Raw genomic sequence first — 16,998 nt, 5'->3', positions numbered from 1 at the left:
TTTCAAACTGAGGGAAGGCATGACTCTGCTGGTAGAAAGTCACTAGAAAGTGAATTTGCATCTGGCCTCAATTTCCTTTTTTTTTTGTTTTGTTTTGTTTTGTTTTTAACAATAAACAAAAACAAAGCAATGACAAAAGATCCAAACCTGGAAAACCTATTCAGTCTTTGTATTTGGAGGAGTAATGCTCATAACTTACAATTTCTCAAACAGAAAAATTGTTTTATGAACCAGTCAATTCCCAGGAAAGGCCTTCCCTTCTCATGCTTGAACCATCTCATTAACCTGAGCAACCTTGAGATTAAATCAGTGAGAGGACAAAACAATTCAGCACCACAGCACCAGCTTCCCTCTGCTGGACATTGAGACTCCTCTGACACCCTGGAAGATCTCAGAACCTTGGTTGGTATCCATGACCACTAAAGCATGGCTGATGGAGATGGTGCAGGAAATGGTCATCTAAGTCATGCAATTTAAATTCTCCCTGTGAACTTTAATATTTAATAACTTTGAATGTACAGGTATGTGCAATATAATCATTGTGCATCCGCTGCATTCTAACCCAAGTCTGATTAGCCAGATGGCAACTTCCCAATTTCTAGGGCTAAAGTCTTGTAAATTTACTTTGGCTGAGTAATCTCAGACTCAGATTAACGTGGGTGAAACTGGTTTACCTTCTTGTACAGGAAAGAAAGCGAAGCAGACTTTGGCCCTTGGGTCTTAGAAGATGGGAGTTTTGTTTCTGGACTATAGCCGTTCTCCAGAGCATTTTGTGGAAAGTGGCCAGCAGCAGATGGCTAGGGAGAAGGAAGGAGAGCTCTACAGGAGGTGTCTGTGGGGTGATCTGCTGCACTGCACACAGTTGTTTGCAGCTGAATCTCTAAATGCTGAGCATTTGAAGCACAAGGTTTAACAAGCATTCCAAAATGTTTGTTATTGTAACTTGGCTATTCTTTTTAAGCATTAACCTGATAAAGTGTTCGTCCCATGGCCATCACATACAAGTGAGATCTACAGCCTGACATCAAGGCTTTGGAGGAAAGTCCAAAGTTAGTTGTCTTCAATATTACCTTGTTTGTATCATGAGACACGACAGAAGGATCTGACCTGTGTTATCTTGATCATTAGTTATTTTTGGTAGTGTATCATATGACCCTGTCCTTACCTTTCTCTCCCAAAGTAAACAAACCCAACTGTTAGAGGTTCTTCTCATTTCTTATGGGCCTTTCATCCTTATTCACGTTTCTCGGCACTTTTTACCCCTTTAGAGGAGTGAGCAACGCTGGGCACTGCAGTTGAACTTGGTTGTAACATCATGCAACAGTGGTTTGTCTCTCTGCTCGTTCGTCTCTGCTCAGACATCATCTGGGCATTCGCATACATTCTCCAGACTGCTTTGTAGATTACACTTCAGTTTTTCTTGCCCTCAATTAATTCCTAGAAAGAAATAGGAGGCAGCAGAACAGGCCAACTTCATAAATCTTTATCTGATAGCAGCAAGTCATTAGGCCTGTGAGTAAAGTCCCCATCTGTTCCCAAAGAAACCACAGCATTTTCTACACCATGTCAGCATCTACTGTAATATTTCCGCTCTCAGAGATTTCTTGAGTTTTCTCCAAAGGTCCCATATGTCTGCCTCTTCCTTTCTCTCTCCAAAGAAAAGCAAAGAAAATATGCAACATGCAAAAAAAACTAGAGTGGCAGCAGCCCTTCAGAAAGCTGTGCCCTTGTATCACAGGCCAAAACTGATCCATTTTGGGAAGGACGTCTAAAATAAGAGCAGAGACTACTACTTTCTACAAAAGAATGCAGCTTAGGAGTAAACAAGGGCAGTATGGCAGCTTCCAGCATTGCTCCTTAACTGTATCTTTGTCCTTTCCAAGCAACTGTTTCAACCTCGCAATCTGCACATTCGCATCTACCATGACCTAGACAGATTTCAATTTATATTTCACCTGGTGAGTGTGTGTGGACTCCAGGAGAGGGTGACCAACTCCTCAAAAGCTTGGCTCATGCAAAACTCACCTTAAAGCTTGTGTGTGTTTTACCTCAGCAGAAATTGAAAGGCTCACAAACCATTATAGATTACTCTGCTTCTTGGACTATTGCTAATAATATTATATACTAAAGAGTTTAGATGAGAATTGTTTTCTTGGCTAGGAAACAAAAGGGGAGGGAGGCAGTGCGTGGGAGAAACACATTTGAAACATTTTTGAAAATGCCAAGTGGCTTTGCTTTGTTTGGAGCTGGTCAAGCAGAACAGTGGCAGTGAGCAGCTAATCAGTAGCTCCTACTCCTCAGAAAACAGCCAGCTCCCTTCACTCTCGGCACCAGCACAGCCCAGCTAAGTACCCTGTGTTTTCTTCTTTTGTCAGAAGTGAAAGAGTACGAGCCCCCATTCGGCTCCAAAGTGCGAGAACACCCTTGTGTGGAAAGCATGAAGGACAATGTCCTGAGAGACAGAGGGAGACCCGAGATCCCCAGCTCCTGGCTTAACCATCAGGTAAGAGCACCACATGTGAGCGGTGGGAGCTGCACTGTACATTTAGCTGCTGCCTGAAGCCTGAGCCAAACCTCAGTGCCCTGCCCAACAGGCTGGACCTTTCTTTGCAGGGAGAAGTCTGTCACACATGGAGAGACCAGTGCCGCGCTATCAGAGAGTGGCACTGGTGCTGACGTGGTTCAGACACCACGGCTCTCTGCACCGTGCCTGTCCCAATGCCCTGGTATTCCTGCTGCACACCAGTGTGATCTAAAAGCAATCAAAACAGAAACATTGGAAGCCTGAGATCCAGCAATCATCTGGAGAGCCACAGAATAATTAGGCCCTTGAAGCACACTGTGTGTAGGCTCTGAAAGGGCAAAGAAAACAACTTCACACATGGGCCTCTGTTGCAGGCAGAATGGGAGCTTCAGACAAAATTTATTAGAGAAGCCCTCCTGTTGAGTCATGAGGTGCAGAAAGGATCCCCTTGCTTTCTAAACTCCTTCTCAGAGAGGTGTCTAGGTGTAGCTGGATCCAGTCTTAGCCCCAGATTTTGTCAACAGTTTACATTTTAAGGATTATACAGGTGCAGTTGAACCACTATACAACTTGGTCCCACATGATTAAGGATGGCGAACCAGATATAAAAATATAAATTATTTATTATTATAATGCCTAGACAAAAGGTCTTAATCAGAGTTATGTACTACACAGCATAGTGTAGGCTATAACTACTCATATGGTGTGCACTGTGAAGCAATATTGAAGCAATCATATTAAAGCAGCTGTAATAAAGGTAGCAAGACCAATTATTAACTAAAGATTGATATCAGTCACCCATGCCAACAACCATAGGCAATCTTTTCCTTGAGGCTGAGGAGTAACCTTGAAGGCATGGGAGTAACCTTAAGGCATTGGACTCTTCAAGAGGAGGAATCTACACTCACTCCAAGAAGGGTTATGTTAGAAGACGCTGCTGTTAAAAAGTGGGGCTGGGCTTTCATAGTATAAAGTGATTTATTGTCAGTCAGATGTCTTCAGGCCAGCTCAGTCAGCTCAGCAGCTTTAGATAAGTTATTAACAGTATCACTTGTTTGTTCCTTTGTTGTGCAGTTTACCAGGTCTACCACATCTTCACCCCATCATTACCAAGATGTTTAACTTTGAGTCAGGCTGGTTTCAGCATTATTCAACACCAAAAGCAGCATGACACCCTTCTCCACTCACTACTGTTAGCTTTGCAAACAGGGCACTGTTCAATTTGTTTTACCCCATTTCCAAGGAGTCCATCCTACTACAGAGGATCTTCAGCAGAGAAAGCAAATCTCAGTACTTTTCCATGGAAACCAGTCATAGTTGTATCCCAGCTGTTGACAGATTTAAGGAAATATGAAATTAGTCTTCAGCAAGCCAGTCTGGTTTTATTCAGGCTGGGCATTAGCCATTTCCCTCGCACCCCACAAAGCACTTTGTCAGCTTCCTTCATTCACAAGCACCACGGTAGCAGTTCCTAGGCAATGGTAGATTTTTCAGTAGATGAAACTGAATGGAAACAAGCCAAACACATGCATTTCTTCACCTTTGCTCTCAGTAGTTTTATCAATAGAGATGAAATGTGAATCATATCAGAGAAGTGAGGCTTGATCATTCCACTTCTCGATGAAATATGCTGAGTGGTCTTTAGCGACAAAAGGAAAATATCACAAACATTTATAAAAGCCCAGGCAACCAGAAATATCATCTACCATTATTTCCATCAGGAGCAATGTAACACTCCCTTTTTAATTCCACTTGGGAAGGTAAAATCATTCTGACAGCTACTTTAAAAAGACCAAGTGAGTGGCTAAAATCAATAATCTTTCCAAGCAAGAACACTTGCCACCTGAAGACTATGGCAGAGTGCAGCCCCTTCCAGGACTGCAGGGACTTGCTCCTTATGTACTCAGCTGTGAAGAGTAGAGTTATTGAGGTGGGGCTTTTAACAAGGGAAGAAAGTTGAACTTTGGGGGACACCTGGATATCTGATACTACCAGCACTGAAAACCCCTGACAGCAAGGATGAGTGTGCGGAGAGTTGCAGCTTGAGGTACTGGGGTAGAGCTGGAGGATACACTGTGGATTTCATCACCTCTGAGTTTATAAAGCAAGTAAAATGATCATGGATTTGGACCTAGGTGTCCTGCACTCAACGTCAGAGATTTCTTCCCCATGTAAAACCCACACCCCAGACTGTACCCAGCACAGAGCACCCCATCAACTGGGAGGGCCATACACTTGTGCTTGTGTCACCAGAATGGGCACAGCTGGCTCCAACCAGGTTCAGCTAAGAGTCTAAGGAAGGAAATGGATACCTGAATACGTGCTCAGAGGACATTTAATGAAGGTGGACTTCATTCCCTTCGCCTGAATCCCTTCAGTGTTTCACGTTGTGCTAAGGTGCAGTGGTGCATCAGTCTCCACAGGGCTGTGATAGTTTGCAGCAGCTGAGGATCTGCTTTGAACTCCGTAGAAGTTGTTCTTACTGTAATGGCTCTTCCATATTCATTTCCTTCCTCCGCAGTCGTGTTTTTGTAATGAACTCATTATTCATCATGATCAAATTCTGGAATGGATTTACATATTACAATTACCCCCACACCCCCCTTAATGAGATTCGTTGCACTATTGATTTCAAGTTAATGTTTAATATTTAATTTAATTTACTGCTTGTAATTTCAATGCCAGCAGAAAACTAATGTTATTTGTATACAGACAGTAACATTCTGCTATTAGCATTGACATCAGTCAACATCACCAATTAGGTAAATTATACAATTAATGCAGTGTTGTGAAATGTTATTTTTTAAAAATAAGTTTAAGATAAATCCTACTTAATGGGCTTTTAGTGTCATAAAGCAAAACACAGTTTCCTGGCAAATACCTCATGTTTATAAAATTCATTACAGAGATGCAACTGGTTTTTTGCTCCTGTAAACATTTGCATCTGAATTGAAATGAGGGTTAAACAGTTACAGCTGTGAGTGATGTGTTTAAGTGTCTGTGGGACTGTGGCCCATATTTGCACATAGATTTAGGTAGTCTACAAGAATTAGAAAGAGCTGATATACAGCCCAGTATTGCTGGCAATCAGAATTTTGTTTGAAAAACTCAAGTAGAATTCAGGCATGAAAAGGCATGGGTTAAGCAGTAGGTCATGTTATCCAAGAATTTTGATCATATTTATTAGAAAAAAACCCTGCTTGATTCTATAGCACTAGTCCGAAGCATCGCTGTTCTTGTTATTACGTATCAGACCAAAAATGACAGTACCAACTAAAGGGCTGAAAATATTGTAGTAGTCTTTCTTTAAAGAAACTAAAAGAAAGCAATGCCCACCATGACAGGAGCAGCAGATCGCATAAAGAACCCCCAGGACACACGTGAAATAACCCCCAAACTTCTGAGGGCACTGGAGCTGCTCTCAGGGAGCGGCTTTGTTGGCGGCTGGCCCCCTCACGGCTGCCCTGTTTGTGCTCCCTGCAGGGCATCCAGATGGTGTGTGAAACGCTCATCGAGTGCTGGGACCACGACCCCGAGGCCCGGCTGACGGCGCAGTGCGTGGCTGAGCGCTTCAGCGAGCTCAAGCACCACGACAGGCTGTCGGGAAGGAGCTGCTCCGAGGAGAAGATTCCCGAAGACGGCTCCGTGACCACCGCAAAGTAGCGCGTGCCTGAGAGCTCCGGAACGGAGGGAAGTCGCTCCTAGACGTGTTCACCTTGGCAAAGGAAGAAGTCTTGATCAGTGCCTTGACTTGCTTCCTGGAGGACTGAGGCTGTCGCTACTCCCTGTGGGCTCCAGCTCTGGACAGGGAGATGTATTCTGGGAATTAAAAGCTGGGGGAGTAGCAGTCGTACCCTAGCACTGGCGGCCAGCATCATGTCGTAGGAGGAGCTATGTATGGTAGCACTTCCTCAGGAAAAGGATTTGAAAATAGCCAATAACATTATGCACTTTATTAATGCCTGTATATAACTATGAAATTGCTATTTTTTAATATATATATACATATATATATATAAAACTTGTGTGTATGTATATATATATGTATATATATCTATAAACAGCCATGTCCTGGGAAAAGAAAAGTTATTAAAAAAAAGTGCTTCCAGGAAATTACCAGTGCGTATAAAAATCCCACCCCTTAGGGAAGGAGCTTGGGGAGACTGGTATAGCACCACACCAGCAATTGTGCACTAAGCGTTCTGCCAAAAAATAGGAATAATATGCAATAAGAAGATGACTTTCAAAGCATGTGCAGTGACCACCTGGCTGTGGTCCTGCTGTTCACAGTTGCAGGAGCAGTCTCACAGCAGACAGGCAGTTGTACCTGCATAGTCCTGTCTGCAGCACATTGTGGAAGGTTCAGGAATGTCTTTTCCCTCTCATCTTAACCCCAGAGTCTGCAAATTGTTCCAGAACAGGCATGTGAGGAGGTTTTGGTCCTTCCCACGTGTGTGTTTTGTTATCGAGTTCGTTAATGGTGTATGTTTATTGCTTTGAATTTGTGCTGCTTGCAAACAGGTTGCAAAATATCAGCAGGATGAGTTTTCCCCTCCTCTCATCTCCACCCCCAAACCATACAGAACAGGACAGGGCCAGCAGCAATCCAAGCAGATGTTTTATATTTGCCGTGCATTCTGAGTGTGGGCAGTACTATTTTTTTTTTCCCTGTCTTTTACCTTGATTGTGTTGCTGCAAGAACACACTTCTTTTTTTTTTTTTTTCCCCCTATGCAGTGTGTCTAATTGCTAGACAAACCACAGCCTGACTTTGTTCCACACTTTCTAAAGTAAGAGGCAACAGCTGGTGCCTTTATTTTTGCAAAAGGACCTTGGAGGTGAGGGAAAGCTCCCACAGCAATAGGTTAATGGCATATCCTGCCCTCAGCATTGCTTGCATTTAGGGCTGCATCAGCAAGTCAACAATTCACAGACCCAAAAAAAAAAAAAAAAAAAAAAAAAAGCTTTTTCAACAGGATCCTTCAGACATTGCTTACATTCTTTCAGTTCCCCAAAAAGCTTCAGACAGTTGACATCACATTGGGCCTATATACATGACAGCGCCGTGTTTAATAAGTGCTAAAAATTTTGTCTTTAGGTGTTTAACAGTGATTTATCCAGTTTTCTCTTCCTCATGGCATGTCAGCAGGCCTTGCAAGTTAGAAATTCCACCAGCCCAAACCAATCCTAGACAGACGTATCTGGTGTGATTTATTAAACACCTTTGACAGATAAACATCAATATTCCTCTCAAAAATGTTGCGATGCAAGTCAATAGGAATCATTCTTATTCAAATAGCAGTTAAGATTTATGATGGCAAATTCTTTATCTGAAATGGTTTTCTAACGGCATTTTTTTCCTTTTCTTTTTTTTTTCTTTTTTGCATTTTAACCAAACTGCTCAGAAATGTTAAAACTGAACGGGGCAAAACCTCCACACCTACAGTAGAACTTAGAGAATACTGTGGCATTTTTGTTGGGAGGGAATGTTTTCAATTCACAGGACCATAGGCAGAGGTAGGAGATGTGGGTGGGGAATGCATCCAGGCAGGTCTCAGCCCATTTCTCTTCCTCAATCCACACAGAAGGTCAAGGAATGGCCACCAGTAGTTCCTGACAGTACTGACATTCTTATGGGGTTTTTTAACACTACATGTAAAGGAAAATTTTTATTCTTTTAAGGAATATTTCACCTGTACATCATGTATGAAATAGGAATGTGAACAATATATACTCCTGTATATCAAAAGTTTCAAACACATAACTTGCTTTGTAAACTGTTTTGAGGGGGTTTTCATCTTGTTTTGTTTTGTATAAATCAAATGTTTATTGGAGCAAATAAAATAACACCAACTCAAGTTCTTCTCTGGAGAATCCAGGATAGGGAGAGGGTTCATAAAATGAACCCTGTCCTAAAATGATTCAAGTCCCACTAGGGGCCTGAATGTCGCTCTCAGTGTGTCCACCCTGCCCTTCAGCAGAACAGCACTAGCAGATGGCCAAACTTGCAGGCCCCTTAGCCCCTGCACTGTTACATCTTCACTAGTCTCAGTGGAAGGGAGGGAGAAAGGGCTTACAGCTGATGCTTTCCTACTTCTGGATTGCTCAGGTCTCAGTGTGGGTGGGACTCTTGCAGACACAGTTTAGTCATGGACTCAGAAGTTTTGGGTTAGCGGTTGGACTCCGTGATCTTAAAAGGTCTTTCCAACGTAATGGATTCTATGCTTCTATGTTAAGGCTGTAGTTAGACCTCAGTCATTTTGGTGCTGATATTGAAGTGAGCCAGAAGACAGCCCACTAAATCTGTGTCACTGAGAAGCGCATGATTAATGTGCTTGTGCCTTACAGCTACTGCTCTCCACAAAGAGCTTTCACTTTTTTAAACTGACACCCCTCCCGTGGAAGACATGAAGAACACAGGCACCACATAAACAAAGAGCAAGATGCCTCCCTCTACCCGCTTCAAATTGCCTTGAATGTTATTTGGGTCGAGTCTAAGCCTTTGCACTGATACTGGCATCTGAGACCATCCAGATACCACCATTTTTTTCATGGACTGTATTTTCATGCCAAAACCTCCACTGGTCCTCCTACTTGGCTGCACTGGGTATCTTCTTTCCTTCGAGTGAGGATACCTCAAAGAGGCACCCACATGTCTCTGTTCATGAGTCAGGCAAAATCACAGAATAACTGAGGCTGACAGGGGCATCTGAGTCTGTTCTGTGCTTGTCTGTCACCTGGTCCAGGGTCGTGTTCAAAACAGGCACCTTAAATCAGGTTGCCTCAAGGCTTTGTGGAATTTTGTCAGTGATTTCACAGCATGTCAGTGGATGCACAGTCTCTCTGGGCACCCAGTGCTCTGAACAGAGCAACACACACAGGCAGTGTCAGGTGTGCAAAGGACAGTGGCCACATCCAGTCTAAAATAGGCAAAATGAAGGCTTTGTGAAGCAGGCCTTGCCTAGGTGCTCCTCCAGCAGACAGCCACAGGTGAGCAGCTCCTCCTTCAAGCCAGCCACCCTCTGCCAAGTACAAGAACAGCTCTCGGCTTCCCAACAGGCACGCAAAGGCTCAGTGCCCACACCTCTGTGGTTTCCAGCAGTGTCCTGCTGAGCCTTGGCAAACCAAGCATCCCTGTGGCTGGCCCTGGCGTGTGCCAGTGCGCTGGTGACAGTGGCCACCCCTCAGCACTCCCCACCACTGGCCACATACTGGCAAAGACCTTCAGGCCCCAACATCCTGTTTATGCTGGCTCAAATTCTGGGTCCGTTTGGCATAACACAGCAAGCAAGTGTTGCAAATGCCCTTTAAAAATGTAGCAGGCAAATTCCACAGATCTTTCAGTCTTGAACTACACGACATCCTTGAAATACTCTATGTACTCTATGTACTTCTAATACTTGCCCACCTTTCTTGTCCTAAATATTGTATTCTATATCCTACTGTGAGCAGCTCTTAATTAGCATGTCGGTCAGCATTTTATCACCCGGGTGCGCAGCAAGGGGGCTCCAGCTGTGCGGTGCAGAAAGCAGTCCTTGAGCTTACTGCTGAACCTTGCAGTGCTCTGTACTGGATAAGGAGGTTTCCCAGCGCAGCCTGCCTCTGTGTCACCCGTTCACATAATTTCCAGCACAGTGGGGATTTCACCCCCTTCTAGGATACTCCAAATTGCTATTGGAATAGACATGAATGATAAAAGAAGGAAAAATCATGACCTAGCTCCTGAGGAGAAAAAAAAAAGAAATAGAAAAGCATTAAGATATCATTATTCCGAATGCACCTGGAAACAAACTGGGCCACATGTAGAGCACCTGCAATATTGTCCTCTTGTCAAGCCAGCTGTACTGGGGCCCAAGGGCTTACTTTCCTTCCAGAGGAACATTGATTAATTTGTTTCCCAATCCTTAGCTCTTTCTATCTCTCTCCTGCTCTTTTTTTCTTTTTTTTTTCTTTTTTTTTTTCTTTTCTTTTTTTTTTTGGCATTATGTTTTTAATAAAATGCTGCCCGTGGCAGTTTTTCCCTCTGGCCACAAAGAAGATGGAGTGAATTCTGTTCCAGACTGTCTGCCTGTTCCTGAATGCAGTTTGGCTGCCTTCACACTGCTTATTACTTGGCAAACATTCCTGCAAGTCGGTGCACACCATGTGCGTGTTGAGAAGGCTCTTGCTGGGGGAGGATGGCAAAAATTCGAGTCTCAGCCTGGCTCAGTGTAAGTGATGCACCTCGTTTCAGGATTTTGGTTGGTTTTTTTTCCTTCAGGCACCTGTGTCCTGCCGGGTTACATTTCCCAGCATGACCCACAAGGCTCAGTTGGCCCATGGTGCCCCTGCCTGGTTGTCTGGAACCCATTTCCTCTCCATGCCTTGACCTGCTGGCCGCTCCCACCTATTTTTGACCTCTGGATGCTGAATGGCGTTGCTCATGGGCAGAAAGCTGGAGACAGTGCAATGATTTGTTGAAATACAGTCAAATTGTGAGCCTCCTGAGAGGACCAAGCCCAGGAAAGACATTTAAAATTCTTGACTAATGAATGCTTTGAGCACTATCTAATCATTTCATGAAGAGGCAGAGGCAAAAGGCAGCTCATAAATTATCTATTGTGAATTATTTGCTCAGCTATAATGGTGATAAAACAATGTCTTCAGATAAGTTTCATTTAGTTAGCTAAACTCTTAAAAAGATTAGACAGTCACCTGATCAAGTTTGGTGTGATTAAACCTTCACTGCTGAAATGTCTCCCACGCAAAGATATTGCCATGTGAAACCAGGGAGAGCAAAGATCCCTGGCATTTCTTCCCAGGCTGACCCTCTTCTGTGTCACAGGGGGGAGCACTCACAGCTGAGAACACTTTTCTTTCTCCTGTGCTGCAGCAAGGATTTTCTGTGGAAAAAACAAAAAGCAATTCACCTTGCTCTTTGTTCACTCATCCATGACTTCAAGCCCGTGCTGCTGGCAGCCCCTCCCAACCAGCCCTTTTCCCCAGCACCTTCAGATTCCCAGCAAGGGCTGCACAGTGACCTCCCTCTGCCTCTGGTTTTGGATTATGGTGCCGGTCTTTCTCTCACGAAAACTCCCCTCTGTGTTTTTGTCTCAGAACAAGACCTGCACCAGATATTGTGCAACCTCCCAAAGGGCACCTCGCCATTGTTTCTGATCAGTTTGGAGCTGTGCCCTTCCTCCTGCACCATCTCTGCCTCCACAAGGACTGCACTGACCACTGGGGTCTGTCCTCCAGAGACAGCAGCTGAGCAAGCAAACCCATGGCATACACCAGTTCAACACATTCCCCCTTGGCTCATTTAGGGCAGAAGCGATGCAGAGGAAGCAAAGCCCAGAGAACCACACATCAGATGTGTTTCTAACGGGCTTTCACGGACACAGAGATCGGGTTTCTAGCCAGGTTTGCTGTCTTTCTGCTACCATGAGTGGTTGCATGAGGCTCCCTGGACCACAGTTGTTTTCTTCTCCTTCTGAAGGAGAGGACACAATCTGCTCCTGACACCCCGGCATGAAGCTTCCATCAGCTTGCAATACACACGAGCACCTCGCATTAGGCCCCTCCAACCTCACCCTCAACTCTCAGCCCCTCCCCATGATTCCCAGTTGCTGAGCCAGGAATGCAAACAGTCCCACCACATTTCCAGCCCTGCTGGAGCAGGGTTCCTGTATTGTACAGCTCAGCCGCCTGCCAGTATAACATAAGGCTCTCTAAAATGTCCGAGCTTTTACAGAGTGCTTCAGCCACCAGCTGGCTGTGTGGGGGGCATGGGCAAGTGCTTTATTTTGGATCAACTAAACCAGCTTGAGATGCAGGACCTGTTATCAGAACTGTATGCTACAGTAATGGAGCTTCCCTGCCCCACCCCCACCTCAATAAAGCCTGTGCCGCACAAAGAGCTCCAGGAATAGATTCCCTTCTGTTAAAAATGTGCCAGGGTCTTCATGATTCAGCCTTTCAGGAGACCATTTAAGGTTAGAAATTCTTTTACAGAAGCTATTGATTGCATCTAATTCCTGATTTTCCTTGAAGGTGAAAACTGTCTTTCTAGTTCTCAAACAGAAGCCAGTTTAAACCTCTCCTCAGATAAACATCTGTCTGTCTGTGGCCGCAAATGTTCAGCTCTTAAAGCTGGGCTTTATCTGACTTCCTTATACATGTATGTGAGTGCTGAGAGGATCTCTGCACTCACTGATCAAGGCTGTCTATGCTATGACTACTCAGTAAAAAAAGGATTTTAAAGATATCCAAATTAAATTTGGAATATGTTGTTTGGCAACATATAAGAAATACTTCCCCAGACCCAGAAGTGATGAGGGTTGCTGCTTCAGAGATTGAGATGGAAATACAAGGCCTACTCTGGGGTCTTCCAGTGCATTCTCACAGTGACTTTTTGAGAATCATTTAAAGTAAAGGACTATTTTTTTGAAAGAGCAAAGCTTTTTATATGCCTAGAATGACAAAAACAGTGTTTCATCTTTGATCCAACAAAACTGAAATAAAGGCTGTCAGGGAAAGGATCCAGTGAAAGAAAACACAAAGCCCATCTGCTCAAAACAGCTATGTGGTGCTGCCACCAAGCAGAATTACACTTTGCAGCACATGGGTTAGCAGACAGCATACTCAGGAGCAGCCCATCAATAAGACAGGCACTAAGCAAGTTAAAAATAATAACTGCTGATACTTGAATCCAGACGTTTCTGGAAAGATGAGGTTTCATCCTTTCATCAAATTAAAGTCAAGCTACTGATTCTCTTAAACAAAAATACTTGCTTTCCATAAGCCATCTGGTGCTTCTGGAGGCAGAAGAAAATAGGCCATACCTTTAATTAGCTAAAAGGTTTAGACAGGACATAAATCTCATACCATGACTTTTAATATTCCAGTTGGTAAGTCCCGTACAATTCCACACAGACTCACTCGTGTACTTAGGCTACTACTCCTTTTGCTCATCTAATCCCCATGTGAGCAGAAGGAGCAATGTTTCTGTGACATGACATCACTGACACTTCAGCCCCAACGCTGAGGAAGAGTCTGCAGAAGTAGATTGCAGGGGATTGGATATCAGGAAAAGGTTTTTCAACAAGAGGATGGTTGGGCAGTGGAACAGGCTCCCTAGGGAAGTGGTCACAGCACCGAGCCTGACAGAGTTCAAGAAGTGTTTGCACAATGCTCTCAGGCACATGGTGGGACTGTTGGGGTTGTCCTGTGCAGGGCCAGGAGTTGGACTTGATGATCCTGATGGGTCCCTTCCAACTCAGCTTATTCTGTGATTCTAAGTATTTCTTGTAATGCTTAGAATGCCATAGGGGAATGCTTGCGTGCTTGGAGTATAAGGACATCTCCCATTAAGCAGCAGGTTTCTTCGCTTGCGTACATCTGGAAAGGACATGTAAGCCTTATTAAATAAAGGGAGGGGAGAACCCCATAATTTCATTTTAATGTAAGAATGTCGATATTAATTTTCTTGCCTTGAAATGATTTCTGGAATAGTTGCTTTAAGAACCTAACCTTAGGAAAGCTGTAGGAAATTGAAGAAAGAATTTAAATTGACTTGTTTCAACATTTCTCAACTGTTTAGGTTAATCACAGTAAACCAAACAGGATCCAGCCATACTTAAACACAGCCTTTGCCCAAGTATAAACTGTTTACCCTAGCCATGACACACAACCAGACAAAATTAATTCCTGATCTGGGTAAGAGTCTAATTTGCTTTTATTAGGTCTAGAGGAAAACATTTGGCAGATTAAGGTTTGCTTTTCAATGTGAAATAGTCTCAAAATGTCCAGAGAGCAAGCAGGCGATGCAGCAGTCCCACCATCCTCACCACATCAGCAGCTTGGCCCAAATGTGGCTCCTGTGGCCAGGTTGGAGCAGGGCTGTGCAAGGATCCAGGGACAGCCTGAGCATGGGCAGCCAATGGTCCCACAGCTGAAGCCTGGACAGCAGAAGCCTGTTCCATATGCTTCCATGAGCTCGCTTTTGGACCAGCCCGTCACTGCACCAGCACTGCTCAGGTCAATAAATTTGACTTCAGCAATGTCTACAGATTGCAGGCAGGTTTTCCTCACTGACACCATGCTTTGCCCACCAACACATGGAGAGAGCTCACAGAATAGCTTAAGGACTTGTTCTATCCTTTAGGGGCCTTCACATTAGTGCTAATAATACAAAGTATTTAGTTCAAAAATACACCCAAGTAATAAAATGGATTTCTACAAAAAAAAATTCGCCTTTCAATTTTCCAATGTGCATTTTGTCAGTGCTTGCTGAGGCCTGATTGCCATGTGGGATGGCTAGGCTGGAGCTCTCCATTTTTGTACTGCTTGCCCTGATGTGAAAAATCAATCATATTAGCTTCTAAAAGAGATGGAAATTTTTTTTCATGGACAAATGCATGAAATAAGCTTTGGATATAGGGTCAGAAAGGTCAAATGCTGATGTTCATCTTTTTCATCTCCTTTTTCGTATGCACAGCCAACACATCAGCACTAGGAATGTATGAATGCTATGGAGTGAATGCCTTCTCTTTACCATCATGGCAACACACTTCTTGCTTGAGCCACATATCTTGTCAATCTTAAAATTATTAACTTGAGGATATGTGCTGGGCTTGGCTGAGGTAATTTTCTTCACAGTGTCTTGTGTGGGGCTGTGTTTTGGATTTGAGCTGAGCACAGGGCGGATAATACGGAGATGTGTTTTTTATGGCTGAGCAGGTCTTGCACAGAGCCAAGGCCTTTTCTGCTTCCATACTGCCACACTGGTGAGAAATTTGGGAGTGCATGGGAGGTTGAGAGGACACACAGCTGGCACAGGTGACCCAGACTGACCAAAGAGATATTCCAGACTTTATGACATCATGCTCAGTTTATAAAGTTGAGGAAGAAGGAGGAAGCAGGGGACACTCGGAGTGATGGTGTTTGTCTTTTTAAGTCACTATTACATGTGATGGGGCCCTGCTCTCCTGGGCATGCCTGAACTGCTGCCTGCCCGTGGGAAGTAGTGAATTAATTCGTTGTTTGGCTTTGCTCGTGTGTGTGGCTTTTGCTAACTGTATTAAACAGTCCTGTGGTGGGGTGATGCTGGCTGGATGCCAGGCACCCACCAGAGCTGCTCTATCACTCCCCTTGTCAGCTGGACAGGGGAGAGAAAATACAGTGAAAGGTTCATCAGTTGAGATAACGACCAGGAGAGACCATTAATCAACTATTATCACAGGCAAAAGAGACTTGAGGTGGGAAAATTAACTTAATTTATTACTTATAAAAATAAGAGCAGCATAATGAGAAGTAAACCAAATCTTAAGACACCTTTTGCCTACTTGTCCCTCCTTGACAGGCCTTGCCTCCTCCCCCGCAGCAGCGCAGGGAATGGGCGTTACAGTCAGTTCACCACAGGTTGTTCCTGCCACTGCTCAGGGAAACGAATCCTTCTCCTGTTCCAGCATCAATTTCTTCAACCTGAGTCCTTCCTATGCGCTGCAATTCTTCACAAACTGCTCCACCATGGATCCCATCCATGGCGTGAAGAATTGCATTTTTAAATGACTGCTTTAATTGTCTTTCAGCAGTAATTAAAATGAAATCATAGGTATTGTGAGCTGCATGCTGTGCTTTCATTAAGACAGTAATTATGGGGGAAAAGCTCTTAATTGGTAAGGGGAAGTTTTTTTTTTTTTTTTAATGCCGTATCTCCTACATGGTTCTCTCATTAGGTTCAACACTCTGGGTCCAGAGCAAACCTAGCAAACGAAATGCTTTATGGAAAAAAAAATTTAAAAAAAAAAAAAAAAACACAACCAGAAAATAAAAGTCACCAGAAAGAACTGAAAAAGAGAAAGGTATCTGGAAAGGTCAAACTGCTTTGTACTTGTTTGGCTATATTAGTCTTCTTTCTAGCTACAATCAGACAACAAAAGATTAATTTTCAAAATAGCACAGGATAACAAGAGGGTGAAGAATGCTTAGTGTGCTGTGTTGTTTCAGCCTGACTGATCTGGGTGAGATTCATCCTCACAATCTCATACATAGCCATGCTTGTCTTTGACTACTCTGACTTTCCCGCATAAAATGAGAGTGTGTGTCTGGCTCCAAATACAGATGCAGATCCCAGCCACATCATGACTCTGCACCAAGGCGAGACTCCAGTGCTCCCTCATCTTCCCCTTGCCATGTCCTTGCTTTCCCATGGAGCCAGCAGCCAGGAACATGGCCTCCACAGGCCTCCCTGCACCTGCCAGCCTCGGCTCCATCCACATCCAGCCTGAGGTCCAACCACTGCAGGACCAAACTTTCCAAGCCGCAACATGCCCCCAAGAGGATTTCTGCAGCTGCACATCCTGCTCCCATGCTGTCCAAGGGGCAGAGCTGGAACTCGTCATTTGAGAGGGTGCAAGAGGAGCTGGAGAACCCATTCAGTCCCTTGGATCTCAGATAATTACAAGGGATAGAAAGAATCAAACTGTTTGAAGA

At 44.1% G+C, this 16,998-nt stretch overlaps 1 protein-coding gene across 1 annotated transcript in view; it reads left to right on the top strand.

Annotated features, from left to right (window-relative positions):
* Positions 1–8,381, top strand: part of TGFBR2 (transforming growth factor beta receptor 2) — a 60,678-nt gene extending 52,297 nt beyond the window's left edge. Inside the window, exons 6-7 of the mRNA XM_040079030.2 lie at positions 2,376–2,503; positions 6,008–8,381. Of these exons, the coding sequence (XP_039934964.1) occupies positions 2,376–2,503; positions 6,008–6,187 (308 nt within the window). The 3' untranslated portion in view covers positions 6,188–8,381. The remainder of the gene's footprint in view (positions 1–2,375; positions 2,504–6,007) is intronic.
* Positions 8,382–16,998: the final 8,617 nt, after the last annotated feature.

The sequence above is a fragment of the Hirundo rustica genome, chromosome 1 (genome assembly GCF_015227805.2).
Source record: "Hirundo rustica isolate bHirRus1 chromosome 1, bHirRus1.pri.v3, whole genome shotgun sequence".
NCBI lineage: Eukaryota > Metazoa > Chordata > Aves > Passeriformes > Hirundinidae > Hirundo > Hirundo rustica.
Note: the sequence above shows the minus strand (reverse complement) of the source record. Positions and strands in the feature narration are given on the sequence as shown.